We start from the raw sequence: 24,331 nt of genomic DNA on the forward strand, positions 1-24,331 counted from the left end.
CAAACTGGAGATACTACTCTTGCAAATTCCGAGGAGACAGAGAGACCCAGAACAGCTTTTACCTCCACCAGGGTAGATTCTGACCCTCCTTGGCCAGTGGACCAGTCTTTGCATTTGTAATCCTCACTCAGCAGACTTAAGTTTCTGGAAGGTGGGAGGGCATGGGCTCAGCCCCCTGCTGCCGTTTAGACTCGCCGAGAATCCCCTCTGGCCAAAAATATCCCCTTCCTGCTCCCCAGAGCTGAGCACCCAGTGCCATTTGCTACTGACTGGCTTCATGGTGAGTAAGACCTTATTTTTACAAGAGAGATAACAGAGCTTGAGAAGGAGCCCCAACTCTGGAGTTAGGAAGCTAAAATAAAAATAAAATAAAATAAAATACCAGTTCAGTGCTGGGCACAGAGCGATGCTCAACAAATGTCAGTCTTATTTACTCTTGCTGTTGGCCGGCAGTGGTTTATTCCATCGTAGCCAGTGTCCCTCAGTAAACCTGGACTCAGATTTGAAACAAATCCAATCTCAGGAGGGCACTGCCTATCCCAGAAGGTTCTCCCTCCCCTACAGAGCCCACCTTTCAGCTCGAGTGCTCAGACTCTTTGTGGCTAGACTGACGTTGTGACATATAAATCTACGTCCTTTCTCTCTGCTCCCCCAACCACCGAGCAGGTAGCCTGCTTTCAATTTTGTTGTTTTTTGAGAATGGATAGGACGGAAGCCCGCAAGTCTGTTTGTCATTTGTTCACCCAGAGCCAAAGTCTCAGGACACCTAGGGAGGTTTGCAGAGGAGGAAAAAGAAAGGGTTAGCAAGACATGCAGGGTCTTGGCCAGAAGTCAGGGAGAGGCCAGAAGCTGTCCCAGACCCCTTGTCTTACCCCATCGGCAAAGCAGGAGATGCCCGCAAGATGTGGGGGGTGGGGAGAGTGAGGTCAGTGAGTCCTGCCAACCTCAGGGGATGGGGGCTTGAAATAAAAGGTTTTGAAAATGTTGTAAAGCAGTATTTCATGCATACCCAAGTGTGTCAACCGAAACCCACATGCTCACCAGCTCTGGAGTGTTCATCAGTGAAAAAACCTGACACGATCCCTGTCCTCGGGCACGTTATGGTCAGCAAGCAAGCAACACGTCAACTTGCAAACACTTACAAAATATGGCCGAGTGCCAGTTACAGAGAACATTCAGGTGACATAGTTAAGGACGCGCTCGGTAAACAGGGGACAACGGAGCAAAGACCTGAAGGATATCAAAGAATCAGCCATGGGAGGAAGGGTGTGTTGGGGACACGGGGCAAGGGAGAGCCTTCCAGGCACCTCGGGACTGGCTGCGTGGCGGGAAAGAACAGGCATGGAGATTTGAGCGCTGAGGGTCTAGCTGGTGTTCTTCTGGTAGCTTGTGGCATCGCTAGAACCCAGGGTACGAGGGCACAGACTGAGGGTCTGACCGAGGGTGGGGACGCCTGGTTGGCTCAGTCGGCAGAGTGTGCAACTCTTGATCTCAGGGTTGTGGGTTCGAGCCTCACATTGGATGTAGAGAGTACTTTAAAAAAATAAAATCTTTAAGGGCACCTGAGTGGCTCAGTTGGTTGAACATCTGTCTTCGGCTCAGGTCATAATCCCAGGGTCCTGAGATCAAGCCCTGCATCGGGCTGCCTGTTCGGCAGGGAGCCTACTTCTCCCTCTGCCCCACTTCGCTGCTCATGCTCTTTCTTGAAGAAATAAATAAACTCTTTTAAAAAAAAAAATCTTTTTCAAAAAAGGAGATAAAATACAATGACTGAAGGTGAACCAGGGTGGGCAGTCTAGAAGGTCTAAGAGGCAATAAATACCACTTAGGAAAGAGAGAGAGGTCCTGAATGTGCGATCCTGCACCTGCTTGGTGGGACTCTTAACCTGAGCCTCAGCTTCCGCACCTGTAAGACAGAAATCATGCTTTTCCCTCAGGCTTGCACTGAGCACAACAGTGTCCATGGGATGGTCAGTACAAAGAGCGACACGAAGTAGGTGCCCCACATCGGCGGCTGTGACGGTATCCTTCTACTGTGGTCTCACCCCTCCTGCGCGAGCCAGCTCCGAGGCGCCGCTGTCCCCTCCCTTGCTGGACCAGCAGCTCCTTGAAAGCAGGAGCAGGTCTGATTCACCCTTCTGTTCCACCCTCCCACCTTCTCACCACAGAGCCCATTTTAAGAGCTCAATCAATGTCGTGGAATTGAAGACAAGTGCGCGCGTAATTATAGTAACTCATAAACTGAGGAATGTTTCTGCGGGGCACAGAGAAGTCACCAAGTCCAAGAGGATCAAGTGACAAAGGACGGGCCAAGAAACAGCACGGCGAGGCTTGCTCACATCGCCAGCAGCGTCTGGGGCTCTCTCTGGGGCACACCAGGGAAATAGCCACTCATAGAGACAAGCAGTGAGACGCAGGCTTCCTTCTTCCGCTTACAGAGGGCATTTCGAGAGGCAACCAAGTGGGTTGTAGTAACCCAGGGGCAGTTTTCACAAACCAGCGCGGATTCAAAGCTTGAGGGCTCCCACAGCCCGCCACGGGCACCGCCGCGCAGCACAGTTCAGTCATTGATTAGTCCCGTCCTCGCTGCAGATGAAGGGGCCACGGATCGGCAAGGGCCGCTGGCCCCTGGTGAACGAGCGAGCCGTGAAACTAAGGCGTAAACGTGGACCTTTTGGCTGGAAATCGCTGTGCCTTTTCCTGCGTGACCACCACACCACCCTGACTGGTGAGCACACGGACACAGTCCTGCGGGCACCCAGAGACGGGCAACGCACAGCACGGCACTGGGGCTGCACTGCCCACCACAGCTAACCCGTCCGGGGAGGGTCTGCTCAGAGCCTCCGTGGCACCCCTGCAAAGGAGGAAGGATGTCACCCCTCATTCATTCCACATGAAAGGACTCATCAGCTAGGATGGACCCTCTCCCGTTGAGAAAGAAAGAGCCTTCAAGCTGACCGACACCCCACCTTCCAAAGTCTCAGGAGTCAACATTTAGACCACTCAGTTTAGGGGGTGCTTGGCTGGATCTTGGGGTCATGAGTTCAAGCCCCACATTGGGGGTAGAGTTTAAAAAAATAAAATTTAAGAAAGAATAAAAAAATAAAAATAAATTAAAAAATATATTGTTCCGTTTTGGCCACTGACCCCTTAAGACCTCATCTAAATTTTTAAATATTACTTTTGAATCAAAATGCATTTAGGGAGTTTAGAAGTATTTTTAAAATTAAAAGTAACAGAGCCTTAATACTATCCCTGACCCCTTCTGCCCTGTTCTCATCTTCATTCCCCCACCACCAATTTGTCCCCCTGGAATTCATTTATACAGATAGAATATACGTGAGTATATTCTGTCCTACCTTATTTCTACCAAAAACGTGGCAGAGTGCCGTTATGGACGGTTTTGTGGGAGTGAATTCTTTCTCTCCACCGCTTCAGGCCTCTACCGCCAGCAAGCCCAAGGCTGGACAGCCAATCAATAAGCACTTGTTAAGGGGGGAAAGGCCAGACCGAATGGACCAGTCGATCTCGGGGGCCAGTCCAGGGTTTGGGAGAACGGACAGCCGTGCACAAGCGTCAGTAGCAAAGAGGCCCTGTTCGCTCAGTGTGGCAGGTGCCAGAAGCAGATGCGTCCTGGCGCCTGGTGAGACGCACAGCTAAAGGCCAGACATTTCCAGGGGTGGCAACGGCCTCACCCTTGACCGCTTCCTGGGTGGCCAGTACCAGCACCTGTCTTCTGGGCGCTCCAAAGAAAGAGCATCCCTAGGACGAAAGGTGCAGAGGACTTTGCTGCACTGTTAAAACAAAGACGAATGCAGATAATTTAAGCACAAAGAAATGGAGGACACTCCTCTTCCACTGCTCTGGCCTCACGCCGCTTGGCAAATCATCCTTGAACGACTGCGGGTGATTCTGCCCCATCTGGACCATGACCTGACGGGACTTCCGGGGAAGCGCTTGTAAATGGGTCTGACCTCTCTGAAAGGGAGCTCTGCGCCAGGGGCTGGGGAAGGCCTTTCTCAGGGCCAGTCCTGGCTTGTCTGCAGACAGTGCAAACGTGCTGATGGGGAAGGGGGGGTGCGCACCGCCAAGAAAGTGGACTAATATTTTTGGGAAGTTATAATTTGCTTCAATTAAAAATTCAGGCCAGCTCTGAGCAAACAGAAGTAGGTGAACTTATTTTCTGAACCTCTGCACTGTCCTTTCTGGGCCCCTCCACCCTTGTGCCGGCCTGTCACCAAGGGCCCTGCCACCCTAGCCAGCATTTCCCGACTGGCTGGTTCGGAGATGCACACCGCTGCCTCCCCACTCTCCGTCTCCACCAGACCAGGGTCCTGCTAGGGGAGGGGGAGAGGGAGAGAGACCATCTGGCTCCACAACACAGGGGAGAAGCCTCCCCCGGCTCTGGGGCCTCAGCACCAGCCTTCCCGGTCTGGGTCATTTCCATACACAGGGCTCTTTCCTTAAGCTAAGCGGCTCTAGATGTTGTGATCAAAGGACTGTAAGAAACACTTGAGAAAATGAGATGCTTTAAACAATGCGTGGACCGTAGGAAGGGCTCACTGAGCCACAGCTGTTGGATTATTACCTTCCTCATTATTTAGAGGTGTGCCTCCATAAATCTTCAAGGCAGGCTTCAGTGCTGGCACCGCCACCCCCTCTCGGCAGTCCTGGCGCAGAGAAGGCAGTTGCTTTCTTGGGGGTACGTTACAAGCCACTGGAGAAACCCCTCCTGCCCTGACATACACTCTAGTGGGCTCTGCAGTGGGACCTGTGTCCTATTGATCTCTGTCCAGTGAAGGAATAAATAAATCCATCCATTCAGTATACTTACGAATACGTAACAAGCATGTTTCAAGACAGGGACAATGCTGACCCACATGAGGGTCAGAAAAGGCAGAACAGGGGCGCCTGGGTGGCTCAGTCGGTTAAGCGTCTGACTTCGGCTCAGGTCATGATCTCAGGGTCTTGGGACTAAGCCCCACATCAGGCTTCCCACTCAGCATGGAGTCTGCTTGTCCCTCTCCTTCTGCCCTTCCCCCAAGTTGTGCACTCACTCTCTTTCTCTCAAATAAAATCTTAGAAAGAAAGGGGGAGAGGGAGGGAGGAAGAGAAAAAGAAAAAGGGAGGAAGGGAGGGAGGAAGGAAGAAAAGGCAGAACTAAGGAGTGGGCTCTAACCAATATCAAAATCTTCTCCGGGGTGCCTGGGTGGCACAGCGGTTAAGCGTCTGCCTTCGGCTCAGGGCGTGATCCCAGCGTTATGGGATCGAGCCCCACATCAGGCTCCTCCGCTATGAGCCTGCTTCTTCCTCTCCCACTCCCCCTGCTTGTGTTCCTCTCTCGCTGACTGTCTCTATCTCTGTCAAATAAATAAAATCTTAAAAAAAAAAAAAAATCTTCTCCCTCCTAGGGCCCCACAGTTCTTTCCGCTCCTCAGGATCCAGGGGCTTCTCTATTGTACTTTTGCTCCTTTAGAGCAGGAGGCTGAGTGTCCTCCAGTGCATTGATTATTTCCCAAACGATTCCATTCTCTGGGGCCCCAGGGTTTGCAGAGGGCTGGCTGGGTCAAGGGTGGAATTGGGCCCCAGGAGCCCAGTTCAGTCTTCTCTAGCCTACAAAACACCCCAACCCCAGGCCCCACCTTGGACTTCCCTAAAATAGTTTTACAGTGAGGCCTGACCAAATCTCCAGAGCATATCCCTCCCCCATGAACTCTAAGTCAAAGGCCTTCTAGTGGGGGGGTCGAAGGAGTAGCCCCTAGACCCCCTTTACACTCTAGGTCCACACCTTCCAAGCCCTATGTTGACCTTTCCAATGATAGTAAACAGAAATTCCAGAGACATGGCAGTCCTCCAAATTCAGGTATACAAAAATGACCTTTTTCTTCATAACTTTATCCTTGTAACAAGCCCCCATTTCCAACCAACAGAGGAGTTGATCTGGTGACATTCAAGTCAACTCAGCCTCATCAGTGATTTCAATTCAATCGATTCGAGTCTAAAGTGGTCACATCCCCACTTGGGGGCCAGGCTTACACCATCCTCCTGCTGCATTCCAGCAACGATGGACAGGCAAGCTCTCTGGCACGCTCTCAGCTGTCTTCCTCGCACCCCAGGCACCCACAGGATCCCTGGAACCCCTCCCTTCTCCATTCAAGACAAATCTGGGCAACTAACCTGCCAAGTGCTTCCAAAAGGCCGTCTTCATGTGCCCTGGAGGCGAAGGGAACATCTGACAGCTCACTGTCCTCCCTAATTCCAAACATGGAGTTAGACCCAGGGCCCCTCCCCCCGGGAGCCCCCAGTGGTAAGGGAAATCGTTTCTACACTGCTCCTAATGCCCTTCACTAAAACTGTCCCCCCTCCCCATTGTAGAGCTCTTGAAGATGAGGGCTCATGGGACAACAGGGCTGCTTGGGCTGTCCACGGACGGAGGGCTAAGAGCGGGGCAGTTTCTGTTAGAAGAGATGAAGCAATAAGCCGCCTGAGTGACACACGGAAGGACCCCTCATGGCATCGGGAAGGGAAACAATTTTATTGATACCTGAGAAAAAGTGCAGGAGAAACATTCCTACTGACCATGTTGCCTGTCCCCTTGGGCCAGACCAGGCCAGGCGACTTCTCTCACCCCGCTCTTGTGCCGTGGGTCATCTGGGGCCTCGCTGACGAGCGCCCACAGGCCGGAGAAGTCTGCAGCCAGAGTCGGGGAAAGCTTCCGCAGCCATGGCTCCCGAGGCCAGGGCGGGGTCAGCCGGGAAGCCTCACCGATCAAGGTCTAGAGTCTCTTGGGTCACAGTCCGGAGTCCGATGGAAAACAGCTCCTCCCAGGGCTCCCGGATCCAGGCCAGCAGGGCCGTCAGCTGCTCCGGACACACAACACGAAGGGCCCAAAAGCTCTCCAGCCGGGACACCTGACAGAGCAAGTCGTAGTGACGGGAGACTCATGGAGGCCCCGCCACCCCTCCATGCCTCAAGGCCTGCTTCCTTCCCCAAACCTACGTCCCTCCACAGAAGACCCTGGCTTTGAGCTTTTTAAGCAGAACACTTACTGAAGCACTCCCCTCCCCCCACAGAAGGCCTCCACGTTTATTATCTTGTTTCTTTAATCCACCCTGTTTCCCAGAACGTAAGTTCTGGAGTCAACTCCAGGGAAGTGGCTGGAGTTCGATTCCTGGATCGACCACTTGTAACTCGGACAAACTGGTTAATGCCCCCAAGCCTCAGTTTCTCCATCTGTAAAAGGCCGAATGACGGTACGTCCTCCCACAGAGGCTGGGAAGAGCAGAGGGCTGGCACCTGGGGCCCAACCAGAAGAGAACTCCAAGCAGCAGCCCGTGCGTCCCTGAAGGCCTCGCAGCCAACAGCAGCTGGGCTCCAGGTCTGCGGGCTTCCACTGCCCACAGCTGCTGCCCTCTCTACCTGCTGCTCCCCCAAACCCAATGAGCACCCCAGCTCCTCATGCCCTACTTCTCCATGTTCCCTCCACCACAGCTGCCCATCGCAATTCCACACTGCCCCCCCCCCACGCTCACACACCTCGTCGTAGAAGACCAGCCGCAGGTCCCCCGGGGCCGTGCGATAAAGCAGCACGGAGCTCAAGCTGCTGAGAGGCCACTGCTCCCTGACACGCACAGAAGGGCCCAGCCCAGAGGGCAGGGACGTCTCAGAGGCTTCGCCCGATGCTGCNNGAAGAGCGGGCTCTGCCTGGGAGCCTACAGGGTTTTCCTCTAACAGGTACAGGGTGGACAGAGTCATCAACAGGGACACAGGGCAGGTCGCAGGGCCTGGACGGAAAGAGACAGGGCGAGGCCCGGAGTGGAAAGCCACACAGGAGCCCAGATGCCCAGGGCAGCCTCCCGGTGCCACTCGAGAGGGGTGAACCACACCCTGCCAAGGTCGTCACGGGGCAGCCTGTGCCCCTGGAGGCCAGGGCTCTCCTTTTTCCAAACTCCAGGCATCTCAAGCCTCCAAAACCTCTGAGGCCCAAGACAAAGGGCACGTGGCCCACACCCACCCCAGTGAGACAGATCCCCCGCCTCCTCTGATGGGATGAGCGGGAGCAGACCCAGAGCCAGCTCCACTTCACGCAAAGCCTGTCCCCCAAAGCAAAGGTCTCTGACTGAGGACCCAGGAAACCTGCTGGCCCCACCCAGAGACGCCAGAAGACCGAGGCTGTCACGCGGATGCGCCTGTGAGTGAGAGGAAGTCCAGATTCCAGAAACTGAAAATGCTACAAGGGCAGAGACAGGCAATGGGGGTGCCTCGCCAGGGGCCTGGGCAAGACAGAGGACAGATGCCTCACCTTCCACCAGGAACACCCGAAGGTAGAAGAACAGGGGTGGCTCCGAGGAACAGTCTCTCTCCAGCAATGGCCTGGGGAGAAGGAGTGGTCGGCGTAGGAAATACCGAGCGGGCAGGGAGGAGGGGCCGGGGCGAGAGGCGTGGGCATGAGGACAGGCAGGCCCAGGCGCTCAGGGCCACCTGTGGCTGGGGCTTGTGGAGGGGGCCAGCTCCGAGAGGGGCTGTCTGGGCACCAACCGCGGCCTCGACCTCCTATCCACTCACCAGAGGTGGTGCTTCGGGGTCACCTCCTCCTCTCTGGCACGGACACTGCTCCTCCAGCTGGGGGGCAGAGCCTGTAAGACATCTGGACAGAGCCAGCCAGGGACAGGGAACCTCAGAGACTCCAACTCTTCTATCCCAACCTCTCCACCTCTCAAGGCCTTCCACTCTCCTGATTTCTAGATTTCAGAAACCTCCATAAGGGATGAGTCCCATTACCTGTCTGTCTCCACCGTGGCTGCCAGACGCGGGCTGCTGTGAGCCCTCGGCCCCCACCCGCCCTCCCCACACTCCCCTTCCCTCCCTCTTCCCTCTCTCACCAGTGAGCTCATCTAGAAAGGCCCGGCAATGCTTGGCATCTCGGGGCAGCAGGACGCAGCTGCCTGCGCCAGCAGCCCACTCCAGCCGCAGACTCTGTCCTGCCAGCCCCAGCTCGATGCCACTCAGGTCGTGCAGGGGAATGGCCAGGGTTGGCTGCAGCCAGCTAGCTGGAGGCCCACTGTGGAGAGGGAGGGCCAGAGTGGGGGCAAAGAGTGAGTGCCATTGAGACCCACAGGGAGCCCTGCCCCGTCCCTGGCGGCCCCACCCGCTCACCATATCTCCCCTGTCACTTTCAGCACATAGAGCCTGCGGTCAGACACCACCACAAGACACACAGACTCCCCAGGGTGGCCGGCCAACACCAGTGGCACCTAAGGGGAAGAGGAAGGCGATGAGAAAGAGGGGATGAGGGAGGCGGCTGCCCGGCTGAGAGCGGAGTCACTGTGGCAGACCCTCCCCACCACTCATGCGTCCAGCCTCGCCCACCACCCCCTGCACCCTGACACGCAGGCAGGCTCAGCGGGTTTCCCTACCTGGCAGCGTGCCCCCTTCGACCCACCCTCCACACTCTGCCGGACTACCATAAAACAAAACCAACTGCCACGCCCCTGCCTCCAGGGCTCCCGCGGCCCTTGGGATCAGGTCCAAACTCCTCGGCAGACACTTGAGGCTGCCCCTGAACTGGCCCCTGCCTGCCTCCTCAGACTCCTCCCAGGGCCCCTGTCCCTGCTGCCCCCCCGCTGCCCCGAGAGCAAGTTTTTCCCCACTAGCTAGTCCCTCTCAGGCCCCTGACACAGGCGCTGCTTCCTTTCCCCAGATCATCCTGCCCCCTCCTCGAGCACTCATCCTTCAAGACCTGGATCAGATCTTAGATCGGCTCTCCAAGACGGGGAGGCTCCATCACTCAGGCTGGATCCGATGCCTCAGCTGGATTCCAGCACTTTCCTATCTCACAGTTGTCGGGTTTCTCACACCAGAATATAAGACAGATGGCAAGACTGATTGACTCTAAATCCTAGCGTCTTGCACATGCTAGGTGCTCGCAGAGGGACCAGTAACACTGTGTACTTAGAGCAGTGACAGGAGGCCCCGTCTGAGCGCCAGGTGCTGTGCTCGGCAGCTTTCCGACCCTGGCGCTCACCGACGCTACCACACTCCATGAGGCGGGCATCGCTATCCCTGTGGCAGTGCCAGCGACAGCCTTCAACATCGAGGACCGTGTCCACAGCCACACTGAGAGCGACCGCGGGAGCTGAAACCGGCCGCCTGACCCGGTGCTTCCGGAGCCCCCATGCTGACACCGCTGGCTGCGGGGGACACAGCGGGCACTCTGGCCGGCGAGGGACACAGGGTAGCCCCAAGCTGGCACAGACCTTGATGCAGCACTGGAACTCCTCCTGCGCGTCGGCGAACACCTCGACATCCAGGAAGAGCCGGAGTCGGTGGTCCACAGAGCGGAGGCCGTGGCGCTCGGGGGCTGCGGGCGAGCAGTGGCCGTCAGCCTGCCCTTCCTACCACCGCGCTCTCACCCCCCCAAACATCACCTTGGTCTCATTTCACCTCTACTCACAGGGACTGAGACTCCAGCTATGACGATCTCGGAAGCCCGGAACCGGAGATGGGGCCCCGTCAGCCCTGCCGCTGTGGTCACTGTGGTCAGGAGGGTCATGGACAGTGCTGGCCGTCTGCAAGGGAGCTGGCGATGGTTCGTCCTGTCTATGCTCCCTGTGGGTGGTTCCCAGGGACCGAGCCAGGAGAACCACATGATCACTACCACAGTTTGGACACACGGCAGGAGATTCTGGAAGGAAGGATGAGCACAGTCCCCGTGAACCCCCCCACAATGCCATAATCCCCCTCCACGCTCATCATGCTCCCCACCCCCCTCGGACTCACTTTGCCCGACTCATCTCTAGCTTCCTACTCTCCCCACCAGTCCCAACCCCCCCCCCCCACTTCCTGGGCAGGCCAGTTAACCAACCACTCTCCATCCCAGTGAGGAAGGAGCAAACCCAGCCCCACGGCCCACAACCTCCTCAAAATATACCCCACCTTCTTATTTCAGGCCTTCTCAGAGAGGACCAAACTCTGCCAGACCCTGCTCTGGTCCCCTCCCACACCCTGGGGCTGTCATGTGCTCGGAAGCTGCCCCAGCCACGACTGAAAGCCACGGATCAACGGATCAGGAAGGCAAGGTGCCAGGTCTGGGTCCAACTCCAGGCTCCGTCACCTAATGGCTGTCATCTAAGCAATTATGACAAGTCACCTAAGCTCTCTGATTCTGGTTCCTCCTCTGTAATAAGGAGTGATGACAGTGCCTGTCCTGTAAGGTCGTCAGGATGGGTTAACGAATCAGGTAAAGGATCCAGGTCGGGGATTAGCAGCGAGAGAGAAAACACTCTTCGATCAGCTACAGTGGGCATATGCTGGGTCCTTTGACAAGAGAATCAAAACTCTCTGGAGCCCAAGTGGCAAATGAGGAAAGCAAGAACCCAAAAAATGACACACGCGGGGGGAGCCTGGGTGGCTCAGTGGGTTGAGCATCGGCTCTTGGTCTCTGCTCCGCACGGGTCGTGATCTCAGGGTCATGGGGATCAGCCCCTATCAGACTCCACAGCCAGCGCGGAGTTGGCTTGAGAGTCTGTCCCCCTCCTTCCCGTTCTGCCCCGCTCCTGCTCACACATACACGCTCTTGCACTCTCTCTCTCCAAACAAATAAATAAAAATCTTAAAAAAAAAAAATTGGGGCACGGCGCAGTCGGTTAAGCGTCTGCCTTTGGCTTGGGTCATGAACCCGGGGTCCAGAGACGGAGTCCCATGTCAGGCTCCCTGCTGAGCTGGGAGTTTGCTTCTCCCTCTGCCTGCTGTTCCCCCAGCTTGTGTGCTCGCCCTTGCTCTCTTTCTCTGTCAAATAAATATTTTTATAAAAACCTGACACACCCTGCCCAAGACTGAATGGCTGAGGCTAGTGGCGGCAGCTACCACTTACAGAGGACCTTTATGTGGTGCCGGACACTGTGCCTGGTGTCTTTTCGTCATAGTTAAATCTCCTAACAGTACAGAAAGTTCACACTCTTCTTTGTTCTGAAGAGGTAACCGAGACTCAAATAAAAGAAGTACACAGCACTTAGGAAATATCCAGTAATAATGACCCATCGAACGGACCTCAGGGGCCACGCGACCCTGTGCAGTACAGAAAGGTCTTGGAGGGAATGGGGGCTGGTTCCACTGCACACATTGTGCTTCTGGACTTCTGGGGAGGTTCAGGGTGGGGGATGGTAAAGGGTCTATTTTCTCAATAAAATTTAAACCCCTGATCCAGCTCCTGCTAAGAAGACAAAGTGGCTAATAAAAGTCATGCATTTCGGGGCTCCTGGGTGGCTCAGCCAGTTAAGCGTCTGCCTTCGGCTCAGGTCATGATCCCAGGGTCCTGGGATCTGGCCCCGTGTTGGGCTCCTTGCTCAGCAGGGAGCCTGCTTCTCCCTCTCCCTCTGCCTGCCATTCCCCCTGCTTGTGTTCTCTCTCTCCCTGACAGAGAGAGAGAGAGAGAATTTTTTAAAGTCATACATTTCAATACAAACAGTATGAGAATGTCTCTTTTCTCTTTAGAGTTTTTAAAGATGTTGTTTCTGACTGATCTACAGTGGAAAAATCTCTCACTTCAAAGAACAGAGTGTGAAGCGATGCCATGAGGCACCACTTGATCTCAAGTAGTTTACAAGGTCAGTCAAGGCAGGATAACCTCAGCCAACTCGAAAAGCACCATACTCCACAGCCAAACATGCTGAGGACAGCACTACACGCAATACTGCGGTGAGGGCTCAGGAGCTTTCATGGAGTTTCTAAATATCAGCCAAAAGAGTGGAAAAAGCCTGCAGGTTATGAAAAAATAATGAGTATGTTTCAACAGTTACGGAGATTGTATTTCCTGACTTTTAGAGAGGAAAAAAAAAAGGATTTACTTTCTTCTTTTGTTCCTTGTCTTTTTTCTTTTTTTTTTTTTTGGTAAATGTATCAGGCAGACCATTTTATTTTTCCTCCAGACAGAAGAGTTGGTCCCCACTCCTTCCTTCCCTGGGGTTCCCCCTCTATATTCCCTCCCTCAAAGCCATGGCGTCTGAAAGGGTGGGAGTCCCACAGACAGGAAGGTCAAGGGCAAGGCACGTACCTGTCTTTTGGAACAGAGGCCTCCAGCCTTCCTCACTGTCTAACCCCAACCTGGGCTCCTCTGCTTTGAACTCATGACCACAACGCAGACACTGGAGTCTGTCCCTCAGTGGGTCTTTCGCTTCCCCAAGCTCACACTGAGCCGTGGTGGCTGCTGGGGTTAACACAGCAAGCAGCTCCTGAAGCAGGGTGGGCCAGGAGCAGCTGTGAGCAGTGGACCCTGGCCCTCGGCCTTTCAGGCCTCCCCCAGTCCCCTGGGCCTCGCTCTAGGCCCCGTTACCTGGAGAGCTGCGTGGGCATCGGGCTCCAGCACCACATAGCGACGCAGCTGCCGGTCAGGGCAAATGTAGGAGAAGCGCAGAACAAGGACTGGGGCCCCGGGGAGCGTATCTGAGCCCTGCACACACAGAGGGCAACCAGGTAGAAAAAAAGGAAGGAGGGGATCAGAGAGATCTGGGTGATACTGACAGCACGGAAGAACACCGTAGCTCTGGACGTCATGAAAATGCTCTTGCTGACATCCACACTCGAGCTCTGCAGCCCTACTCCTCAGCCCAGCCTTCCAAGCTGTCCTTCGCCCCCCACAGCTCCCCTGCTCTGCTCCAAGTGCCAATGAGAGACCGTGGGAAACTCGCGACCCAGCACCTGGCACCCAACAGCCACGCTGTCCGGGTCGGCTCCTGCAAAAAGCCCAGCACCTGTGCCAGGACCCCGAACGCCGTCGCTCACCTCGAGCGCCGCCTCGCTCTCGGTCTGAGGCTCGGGCTCCACCTCAGCTGCCTCCAGGCTCTGAAGCTCCAGCCGGGCCAGGGTGCGAGCTGCCTGGAGTTCCACCTCTAACAGGTGGCCAGAAGTGACCCGGAGAAAGCATTCCCTGCCCCGCACGCCCTCGGGCCCTTCCAGGGGACACACCAACATGGGGCGACACAGTTCCGCTGAGAAGAAACCAGGAGAGCAACCCTGTAAGAAGGGAGACGTATCCCCGACTCTGCCCTCCCGTCAGCTGGCCCTCCATCCAGAAGGATGCCGCCGCCCCAAGTCTGGGTTTTCCCAACTCCCCCAGATACACCACCAGCACCTGGCTCAGTCTCCCCAGCAGCCGCTGAATGAGCACTCACTGCTCACCTTCCACTTCATCCCGCTCCTGCCCCTCCTCGTCCTCCTTTCCTTCTTCCTCTTGTCCCTGCTTCTTCACCTCCCCTTCCTGCAGGGGCTCTGGCAGGAGCTTCACCCCCTCTGCCATGTCCCGCGGTGACTCCTTCTCTGGGGGCGGAGGTCCGGGCACAGACCCGGGGCTCAGGCGCAGGGTGCTGAGGGCAGGGGTCTTGGAGGTAGCCAGAACGGGGGTCCCAGAGGTCTCCAGGTGATTCCTATACTGCAGCCAGTCACAGCCAAACCGCTCCCGGAAGCTGTTCATGAGTTCAAGTTCCCGATGCTGCTGCACAAACCGCCCTGGGCCGTGGGGAGTGCGCCGCTTAGCGAGCCGCGCCCTCACCACGACCCGCAGCAACCCCAACTTCTTCTGCACCTGCTCCTTGGGGTGAAGTAACAGGGTGTATGACGTGATGAGACTAAAGGCTTCCCCTCAGCGGCACATCCCAAAGCGTATTCTGTGGAACACTGCTCATGAGCAAGCTGGAACCACACAGCAGACGCTGCTGGCGAGACTGGACATGCACGGGAGCGGACTGCAGGTCCAGGGATGTGCTGGGGCAGGGTGCCTAGTTAACTCTGGTTAGCTCAGCTTTTCCCATGAAATCCTTTCAGCAAGTGACGACCTTTTGACATCCTACACAATTCATGTTCCTTGAAAAACACTTTGGAAAATGCCGCCCGGGGCGGTCTCTTTTTTCATTAAACTAGAAAGAAAGAGGGACGCCTAAGACACTCTCTACAATGCTCTGCTCTACCTCAGACAGACTTCCTCTTACCGAAAAAACCGGGGCCGGAGCCTGAAGACAGGACTAGGGAAAGGGCAGCTGGGGCCCCGCAGACTTACCAGCTGGGGAGGGGTCCAGGGTCCGGGGCTCTGGGTCTGTATCGCTGGGCTCTGAGATACTTGCTCGCCTCACACGGACTCGGCTCTGAAGGTGGACAGAGGACCGAGGCTCTGGGAGAGCCGGGGCCTCCCACCCTGCCGTCCGTGGCCACACTCCCAACTTTACCCAGAAAACCCCCCCCACAAGCAAGGATGAGGCCTTGCTATTCCCAGCCCGTCCATAGGGATCCAAACCCAGGCACTGTTTACCTTAACCTTCCGGTGTGAGGGCTGGGCCATAACGCCCCCTGAGGAGATGCTGTCACTCAAGTCAGGGCCACCTGAGGTTTCAACAGTACTCCCCGCTGACCAGGGCAGAGGTGAGGCCGAGGAGCCAAGCCCTGAGGATGTGGAGGTCTGGCGTGTGACAACAGGAAGGAGAGCGAGGCTGGAGCCAGAGGTGCACTTCTGCCCTGCCTGGCTGGCCGCGGGATGGGCCCTCCTTTGTAGCTGCCCAGAAAGACCCCTACCCTGGGATCCCTGTCACGTCCTCCCAAACCAATCCGGGATGGCCTACTCCCGGCGCTCCCAGCATACTAACCTGAAAGTCAGTCAGTGACAAGACTTTCCCATCAAGAAGGAACTGAGCAAAGATAAAAGGGGAGGGGCGGTGTGGGTGGTGGAACGCCTGCCTGCCCACCCGCCCAGGGGAGCCCTCCTAGCCCCGCAGGGACCGGCAGGCTCAGCGCGGGGGAGCAGCCTAACAAGCAAGGAGCTGGGGCTGTGGCCCGTCACCCAGGGCTGGGGTGGGGGGCAGACGAGGGGGCGGGGGGGGGGGGACAGGCAGGACAGAGAAAGCAGAGCAGACAGGAGAAGATCGAGAAGATCGCTCACTCCGGCTGCAGCGTCCCTGGCACGGGGCGATAAGTACTGGGCAGTGGCCACTCGGTGCGCCGGGTGGAACCACAGAGGGTTGCCCTCCAGGTAAAGCTGAAGGGCAGGAAGAGGAGACTGAGATGGGCCTCGGACCTCCCTGTGTGAGGAAGGGCACTCACCAAAACAGCCTGGGAGGGAGGGAGAGGCGCAGAGCCGGCCCCCAGGTCCTGGAAGCACTCGAGACTCAGGACGCACCTTGCGGAGCTCGGCCAGCAGCCACAGCGGCGCCAGCTCCCGGTGGCCTTCCAGCAGGTTGTATGCCACGTCCAGGTGCCGCAGCCTCCTCAGCTGCTCCAGGCCTGGGGTGGAGGCGAGCAGGGAGGAAAGGCATGTATGTATGGGGGTGGGGGGGGTAGAGCAGAAAGACCAGCCTGGGCACCTCAGATCTACCCGGAGCCCCACCTGAGGCTCTGGAGGCATGCGGGTCCCAGGCTGAGTCTCACACTGCCTCTCTACCCCTCCAAGCTCGCCCCACCCTCTCCTACCCCCGGCCCCCCACCTCCCTCCCCACACTCCCCACTCACCCTGCAGGCTCTGGAGCTCATTGCCTCGCAGGATCAGGGTCCCCAGAGCCGCACCCGAGGGTCCCATTCTCGGCACCAAACGCAGGTGGTTATAGGAGATGTCCAGATGGTAGAGCTCAGACAAGTCCTGAGAGGGGGTGGTGACAAAGATTCTCTCCTTGACCAGACTCTCGCCAGGCTTCTCTGAGCCTTCTTTTCAAATAGACCTCAACCTCGGCCTATAAAGACTGCATACTTTCCACACAACTGAGTTCATCCCATCCTCCACACACACACACCCCCAAACATTAACAGAGTTGAACAAATCCTAGCATAGTTCCTGATAGCTCACAGTCACATCCTTGGGAAGACAATGCCAGCTCCCTTACCTTCCCTCCTAGAAAAATCCGAGGCTGCCAAGAGAATTTAGTTTGTTCCAGCCAACAGCTGAAGACAGAGCCCCTGTCTCCCAGCCTCTGTAGGAAGGTAGGAGGCTAATTCTGGCAAGCGCCAGCCAGCAAACCCAGACCCTGACAGATTTCATATGGACCAACCCCCGCTTCCTGTTTTTTGTAAATTTCCACTTCCTTGACTTTAGAGGAAATTGACAGTTCGGTCAAGGAGAGAATCTGCTCAAGCCCCTGCCTTCTCACGCCCAGTCCCTCACTCTCCCTTGAAAACACCCATTGATCTCTGCACAAATTGGATTTGAATTTAGTTCATGCTGAAGTTTATTACAAATTAAAATGGTTTCACTACTGATTACATACCATGATAGCTCATTACTACCATAATAGCATATTACGGACTAAAATCTGCTCTCACCACAGTAACTACTGTCCAACTTCATCTCTGACAATGAGACTTGGGAGAAGCTTCTTCACCATCATCCCCAAGCTACCTTTTCTGAGCTAACATCACACAACCTCCATGACCACTCTAATACTACAAAAGCAGGCACTCCTAGGATTTCTGCTTGACAAGTTGAGGAACTCAAAGGTCAGTTTGCCCCAAGTCACACAAGGATTAGGAATTGAGATGGGAACACTGGCTTCTGTTATGCTACAGCCAGAGATCCCAAAGAGTACTGCCTCCAGGACGTAGCCCTACCTGCGGGAGGGTGGGGGACAGGAGTCAGGTGGGAGCAAAACCAGGTCCAAGAAAGAGACCCGAGTGGTGCCAGGTCCAAGCAGCCTGCTTACACTCACCGTCAGGAAGCCCTCGCAGTCCTGAACTTGATTGTGGCTCAGATTCAAGAAGCGCAGAGCTGACAAGAGACGGTCTTTTCCCAACCCCCCTTCCCTCAGAGGCACTCACCAGGGAGCTGTCTAAGGAAGTCAGTGCATTGTAGCTGAAGTTGGCAGACAGCAGAGCCAGCCAGGGCAGGGCAGAGCAGAGGTCACCACCGCAGGCTGAGAGGAGCTCCTGAGACGGGGGTGCTCCATTACCCCCGCTGTCCCCTCCTCCCTGCTCCAAGCCATTGTCCCCCAGCTATTCCTTCGTTCTTTACATACTAAGCTTGGTCTGCAGAGACAGACTGAAAACAAGCCCAGGGCCCTGCCCCCAGGAATCTGTTGTGGGGAGAATGGGGAGAGGGACATGAGAATATCGAATACAAGATGGTAGGTGTGACCATAAACATACAGACAGGTACACGGCGCTACGGAAGTACAGCAGAGGGGCAAGGACACTGTCTGAAGGGAAGCGGGAAGCAGGGAAGGCTGCACAGAAGAGAGACCCGCAGAGCTTGGTCGTCTCGGTCCCTGAGAACCCTCCCCCACCCTTACCTCTAGCGCCTGGATGCTCCTGCTGCAAGTCAAGGTCTCCAGCTGGGAGTAGATGCCACCGAGGCCACGGAGGCAATGGAGAGGGACACCTCGGAGCTGAGGGGGAGGGAGGCAGGGAGCGAGACAGACAGAATGTCACAAAAGACTGAGGCTTCACCTCCCTTCCTCCTTCCATGGGAAGGGAAAAGATGACAAATCCAGCTATGGTTCAGGGAAGCGTTAAGTGGAAGAGATGAATGCCATGTTACCGCAGAGCAGTGGACACACTCAGCCCTGGCCCGCCCACCAAAGGGGGCCAGCTCTTTCCCCGTTCCCAAAAAGTTGTCACAAACTGGGTTTCGTGTGCCAGCAACCCCCAACACTCCATACCTCCAGCTGCCGAAGGGACTTGAAGGGAAAAATCTTGATGGGTCCGGGGAGGCCAGAACCAGGGACGTGGACCAGCTAAAAGAAAACACCTCATATCACTGAGGCCAGCACATCTCCCTCTCCTTGGCCTCTCCTCCTTCACAGCCACCCACAGCTCTCACACCTTCTCGATCTGGGCCCTGCAGACTTCTTGCACCTGTGCCCCCCCCCCAGCTCTTGGGCTCTTTGTACATCCTACTCCATTCCCACCGCAGGACCTTGAGCGAAAGAGTTTTCTGTAGCACATCGAAGAGGAACTGAAGCTGGAGGATGGCAGGGGAGTCGGCGGGGTGAGAGGGCAGAGCCACAAAGCCTGTCTGGCCAGGGCCCCATGGCCCCAGGTGCAGCTCGAATACGTGGTTCAGCTGCTGCAGGGTGGCGGTCAAGAGGCTCAGTGTGCTACAGCCAGACAGGACCACGTCACCTGCAGGGAAAGGGGCAGACAGGAAGGAGAACAAATAACAAAGGGGTCTTTCCCTTTGTTCTGAGACTCTGTGACCCCAGGATACACCCACTCCAATCCATATTGTAGATCTCCCACTGCTGGGCTCATACTCGCTCCTCCCTGCTCAGAAGTCTTCAACAGCTGCCCACTATCTTCGCAAAAAGTCCTAACTCTTCAGTCTGATGATAGGAGTTTGCGTTCACTAAACCCAACCAACTTTTCCAAATTTCCTTTCACCATCTGCTCAAGAGTCCAGTCTACTCACAGTGCTGGGCATACAGTCAGCTTGGTTCACAGATTCCCCATTTTCTGGTACACTCCGTCCCACTCCACCCAGTTCGAGACCTTCCTCCTCCAAGCAGGCTTCTCAATGTGTACCACTGCTGCCCCTTTACACTGTAATCACTCATTTTACATAAAAGCTGGTTGGGTGTTTCACCTTTTTTTTTTAAGTAAACTCTTCACCCAACGTGGGACTCAAACCCACAAGCCCGAGATCAAGAGTCGCGTGCTCCACCGCTGAACCAGCCCAACGCCCCACGTATTTCATCTTTACTTCTCTTTCTCATCACAGCAGTAATATGGGCACTTACAGAAACTTCTAAACCATCCCAAAATGCTTATCATAGAAAGAATAACCACTCAGTATAATACTGAGGTATTATTCTCATCTCCATGTTAAAACTGCTCTATGTGGAAGGAACCGAGATGCCCTTCAACAGATGAATGGATTAAAAAGATGTGGTCCACTGATACAATGGAATATTACTCAGCCATCAGAAAGGATGAATACCCACCATTTGCATCACCATGGATGGAACTAGAGGGGATTATGCTAAGTGAAATAAGTCAAGCAGAGAAAGACAATTATCATATGGTCTCACTCATATGTGGAACATAAGCAACAGCACAAAGAACCATAGGGAAGGGAGGGAAATATGAAGGGGGAGAAATAAGAGAGGGAGACGAACTATGAGAGACTATGGACCCCGGGAAACAAACTGAGGGTTTCAGAAGGGAGGAGGGTGGGGGGAGGGGGTACCAGGGTGATGGGTATTAAGGAGGGCATGTGTTGTGATGAGCAGTGGGTGTTATACGCAACTAATGAATCACTGAACACTACATCAAAAACTGATGATGTACCATAGAGTGGCTAACTGAACATAATAAAAAAAAAAAAACTGCTCTCTCTAATGAGACTGTCATCCTTGAGCACATCTTTTGATCACCTCGGTACCCATTGCTGCACCTAAAAAGTATAGCTATGAGGTAGGCATGGAAAAATATTTTTCTTACCAGTTTTTTTTTAAAAGATGTTGCAAAGATATTACAGAGAGGTACCCTATATCCTTCACCCAGTTTCCCCCAACGTTTACATTTTATGTAAATATGATACAATATCAAAGTCAGGAAACTGACATAGTTCTATGCCACTTTTTGGTCACTGGTGTGGATTCCTGTAACCAACATCACAATCAAGATACAAAACTATTCCATCACCATAAAAATCTCTTGCCAGCTCTTATAGTCCCACACACCATCATCCCTAACCCTTGGAGTACCAGGTCAGATTTGTGCTGAACAAACTGATAAATCCTGCAACCTTGCATGACAGATGTTCCATGTGCTAGACACTAAGGATAGATGCAGACAGGGTTCAAAGACTCTTCCCACCCTCAAAGAGCTTCCTATGGAGAAGAGATAAAACATGTACATGGTTAATAAAATAAGCCAGAAAGTAAAACTGCTCTAAAGACTCCACAAACACCACCAATGGGAGTACCGAGTACAGAGTGCCGGCAGGCAGCTAATATTAACCGGGTGGTATGTGGCAGACAACTTTGCTACCTCATTTAAACTTCACTGGAATCTCCTAAAGAGAAGCATTACTGACCACCCCTTAAGGAGATGGAAACTGGGGCTTGGAGAAGAACACTGATTGAGCTTATATAGATGGAAGGAAGTTGCTACTTTTGTCTGATCTCAAATCAAGGCTTCTTCTACCACAACTAACATCAACCACACGTTGAACAACCACTGTGGCTCCACCGTGCCCAGGCACGGACAGAAGAAATTGTAGTAACAATAGCTACCAGTTTTTTTTTTTAAGATTTTATTCATTTATTTGACAGAGACAGCCAGTGAGAGAGGGAACACAAGCAGGGGGAGTGGAAGAGGAAGAAGCAGGCTCCCAGCGGAGGAGCCTGATGTGGGGCTCGATCCCAGATCGCCGGGATCACGCCCTGAGCCAAAGGCAGACACCCAACGACTGCGCTACCCAGGCGCCCCAACAGCTACCAGTTTTGAGCTCTTACATATTATGTCCTAAATGCTTTACGTGGGTTAAAATTAATCCCCACAACAACCTTTTGAGTTAAGTACAATCGTTATGCCATTTTCCTGCTGTGGAAAGCTGAAGCTCAGAAAACTTAAACAACTTCGCCACGTTTGAAAGAGTTGGGATTCCAACCCAAGTGAATCTGACTCCAAATCTCGTGCTTTTAACTATACTAAGTGCCTTGCCACAGAGCAATGATTATGCCAGTCCCCGCTCTCCAGAGGCTTACAGCCAAGTAAAGATCACTTTCCTCTGAGAGTATCAGAGAACGCATGGAGTAAGTGGCACTGGTCTCGAAGGATGGCTAAGGTTTGAAATGTCAAAAACAAAGGACCCTGTAAGCAACGGGACCAGAGAGAATAAACTTCGGCGGAGTATAAAAAAAAAAAAAAAAAAAAAAAAGTGAATTGACGCCTGAACCCTCGTAACTTTAAACAGCTGTAATTCTATCATTCCCAAGGGGGTAGTGTCTCCGGAAGGCAGGGTGCACCCCCACCTTGCCCCAGCCCCCGATCAACCGTGTATCCACTCACCCGACTCCCGCAGCAGCCCCGCGAGCTTCCACACCAGGGAGTCCCGCTGGGCGGTCGTCATGGCCACGGGACGCTGGGGGCGGAGCCTGAGAAAAGAGGAAGCGGAAGAGCCTCAGGTGGGTGGTGGTACCAAAAGCCCACGACGTTCGCGCAAACCGAGGACTCGCGGGGAGAAAGAAGTAAGAAAGAGGGCCAGGAAAAGCGTCCTCCCGGATACCCTTCCGAGGAGCGTAAGGCCTGGCCACCGAGACTGACCTCCTGTGCGCTCCTCCCACCAGCTCTACAGTCCGACGCCTATCAATAATGGCAAGGAAGTCCCGCCCCGGAAGGAAGGCGGGCAGGAGGGACAACCGGAAAGCACGCCTGCGCTGCCGGAAGCCACGGCCTAAGTCGTGCTTACGTGTCGGACGGGGGTGGGGACGGCTTGGTGCGGAGGGGGTGGTCCCTTGGTGGTCGGACCTGCCGGGGGCTCGGACCCCAGCCCAAAGCTGGGTCTCTCCATCCTGGCCCCCACCCCCGCCCTGCTTGTGCGCCCCGCTCAGCATGGGTCTCCCGCGCGGCTCGCCAGGGCCCCTCCAGGCCTGTGAGGAAAACCTGACTCGTTATTTGCAGACGGGGTGGGGAAGCACAGTTTGGGTAAATGGAATTTTCTCTTAAGTGAGGAAAGGACTTGGCCAAAGCGAACATTCGTTTTCGAATTAGAGGAAAGCGTGTTCGCCATATGAAGTTTTTTGGTATCTGCTGAAAGAGCTGGGGCTTGCCAAGATGTCACCTCTGGAGTTACTTTGGACACTCTTTCCTTGATGCTTCTCCAAACTCATTGCTCTTTTTTCCTTCGCTAGTGTCAGACTCACATTGCAATTGGTAATGCCTCACGTGTATCCAGTCTTTTGCTTTTACTGTGTTTCTTTTTAATAACCCCTGAACCTAAAAATTGTTATGCCGGGTTTGAAAATGAGAAAGCAGGTTCACCGAGGCTAGGTTACCTGCGAAGGTCGTTCAATTAGTAACCAATTTCATCAAGACTGCCAAAGTTTCCTGGTTCCAAGTTTCTTGTGGTAGCTGTTTCACCTGGCTCCCTGTCAAAAAAGGACGTCAACTACTGAACTAGATTAAGTAAAGAAAAACGTCTTTTAACAGAATTTGGTTTTCAAGGAGAGGTGTTGTTTTTTTTTTTTAATAGGTGCCTTTTCTGCAGAGGGAAATCCAAATGAATCATATGCCACTTGAGGGTGGAAATATGTTATCTTTATCTCAAGTTCCAAAATTTTAAGGATCTTATTCTCTACAGCCAAAATATTTTAAATGGCAATTTATGTCCCTAAACCACACAATTTAGCGTTTATGGGTTACTATGTGATCTGAGCCAAAATGAAGTAATTGGAAGCACATCATGAACAGCAAAGCAGTAGGGGTTCAGTATATTTTTGTTGCATTATTAATCCCAGAGCAGTGATGATTGTCAGTCTCTGTTTATCAGTCACCTGGAACTAGGAAGGGAGGGTTCTCCCATACCCTTTCTGCCAACTCTAACCCTCCTAGGCAAGAAGAGACAGATTGTTTTGAAATTCCTGACATTACGGAGCTGGAGCTTCGAAATCTGTTTCAGGAGTGTCTCCCCAACCCGCTGATTCTGAGAACTGCGCCATATATATTCTGAGAATTGCTCCATTCATATGGATAGACCCTGTAGCCAGATTTGCTCTGCGTCGCTTTGCTTCCCAGAAATGTGAAAGCGGGACAAAGAGAGCAGCAAAGAAAGCTATAAACTACAGAGAAAGAGAGAGGAAAACATCTACTCAGAGAAGCAGCACACAGAGAGAGACTAAATAGTTCTTGTTTCCAGGCCCTCTTGTGAGGCCCACTCCCCCTTCTGCCCTCAGGCTGCAGAGGAGGCCTTGGCCACCTTCCAAAGAATTCCCACCCAACTGTTTTTTGTTTTTTTGGGGTTTTTTTTGCCTAAGTTAGAGTGTATCTCTGTAAATTGCTACCATAAGAACCTTGACTAAGACAAAACCTTTAAAAAAAAAAAAAGGCTGAAATGGGGGGAAGAAAAAGATCCCATTTGCTGAAACGGGGAAAAAATATATACCTGGAACTTTTTGAGAAATATATGAAGGAAACCAGAGAACTTTAAGGACATTAAAAATGACCCAAATAAATGAAAAGTTAACATGTTTCTGATGAGAAGATTTGATATTATAATGATGTCAATTTAATGCCATTTCCATCAAAATCCCGATGGGGAGGTTTTGGAACTTAAGTTGATTCTGAAATTCCTCCGGAAGACTCATGAGCACAGCCAAAACATTTTGAGGGAAAAAAAGAATAAGAGGCACTAATAGGGGCCTTG

The 24,331-nt window shown here is 53.9% G+C and overlaps 1 protein-coding gene across 3 annotated transcripts; it reads right to left on the bottom strand.

Moving 5' to 3' along the window:
• Positions 1 to 6,511: 6,511 nt before the first annotated feature.
• Positions 6,512 to 22,392, bottom strand: LOC103662868 (serine/threonine kinase 11 interacting protein). 3 transcript variants are annotated; one of them, XM_040640006.1, is made up of 25 exons: positions 22,234 to 22,390; positions 21,979 to 22,064; positions 18,881 to 19,086; positions 18,624 to 18,698; positions 18,255 to 18,350; positions 17,785 to 17,892; positions 17,676 to 17,747; positions 16,489 to 16,615; positions 16,160 to 16,263; positions 15,923 to 16,018; positions 15,630 to 15,671; positions 15,299 to 15,445; positions 15,050 to 15,134; positions 14,176 to 14,502; positions 13,780 to 13,985; positions 13,331 to 13,447; positions 13,052 to 13,229; positions 10,454 to 10,684; positions 10,257 to 10,360; positions 9,157 to 9,254; positions 8,883 to 9,061; positions 8,566 to 8,647; positions 8,303 to 8,373; positions 7,537 to 7,784; positions 6,512 to 6,911 (listed from the first exon to the last, which is right to left on the bottom strand). In XM_040640006.1, the coding sequence occupies exons 2-25, from the start codon at positions 22,037 to 22,039 to the stop codon at positions 6,762 to 6,764; spliced, it is 3,210 nt and encodes a 1,069-aa protein (XP_040495940.1). In that variant the 5' UTR covers positions 22,040 to 22,064; positions 22,234 to 22,390; the 3' UTR covers positions 6,512 to 6,761. The 3 variants fall into 3 exon arrangements, with proteins under 3 accessions (XP_040495940.1, XP_040495933.1, XP_040495947.1); XM_040639999.1 differs by having other exon boundaries at positions 15,923 to 16,263; positions 22,234 to 22,392; XM_040640013.1 differs by lacking the exons at positions 17,676 to 17,747; positions 17,785 to 17,892; positions 18,255 to 18,350; ... (2 more) ...; positions 21,979 to 22,064; positions 22,234 to 22,390 and adding an exon at positions 16,857 to 17,014 and having other exon boundaries at positions 15,923 to 16,263.
• Positions 22,393 to 24,331: the final 1,939 nt, after the last annotated feature.

This window comes from Ursus maritimus, unplaced genomic scaffold (genome assembly GCF_017311325.1).
Source record: "Ursus maritimus isolate PB19 unplaced genomic scaffold, ASM1731132v1 scaffold_1, whole genome shotgun sequence".
In the NCBI taxonomy this organism is placed as follows: Eukaryota; Metazoa; Chordata; class Mammalia; order Carnivora; family Ursidae; genus Ursus; species Ursus maritimus.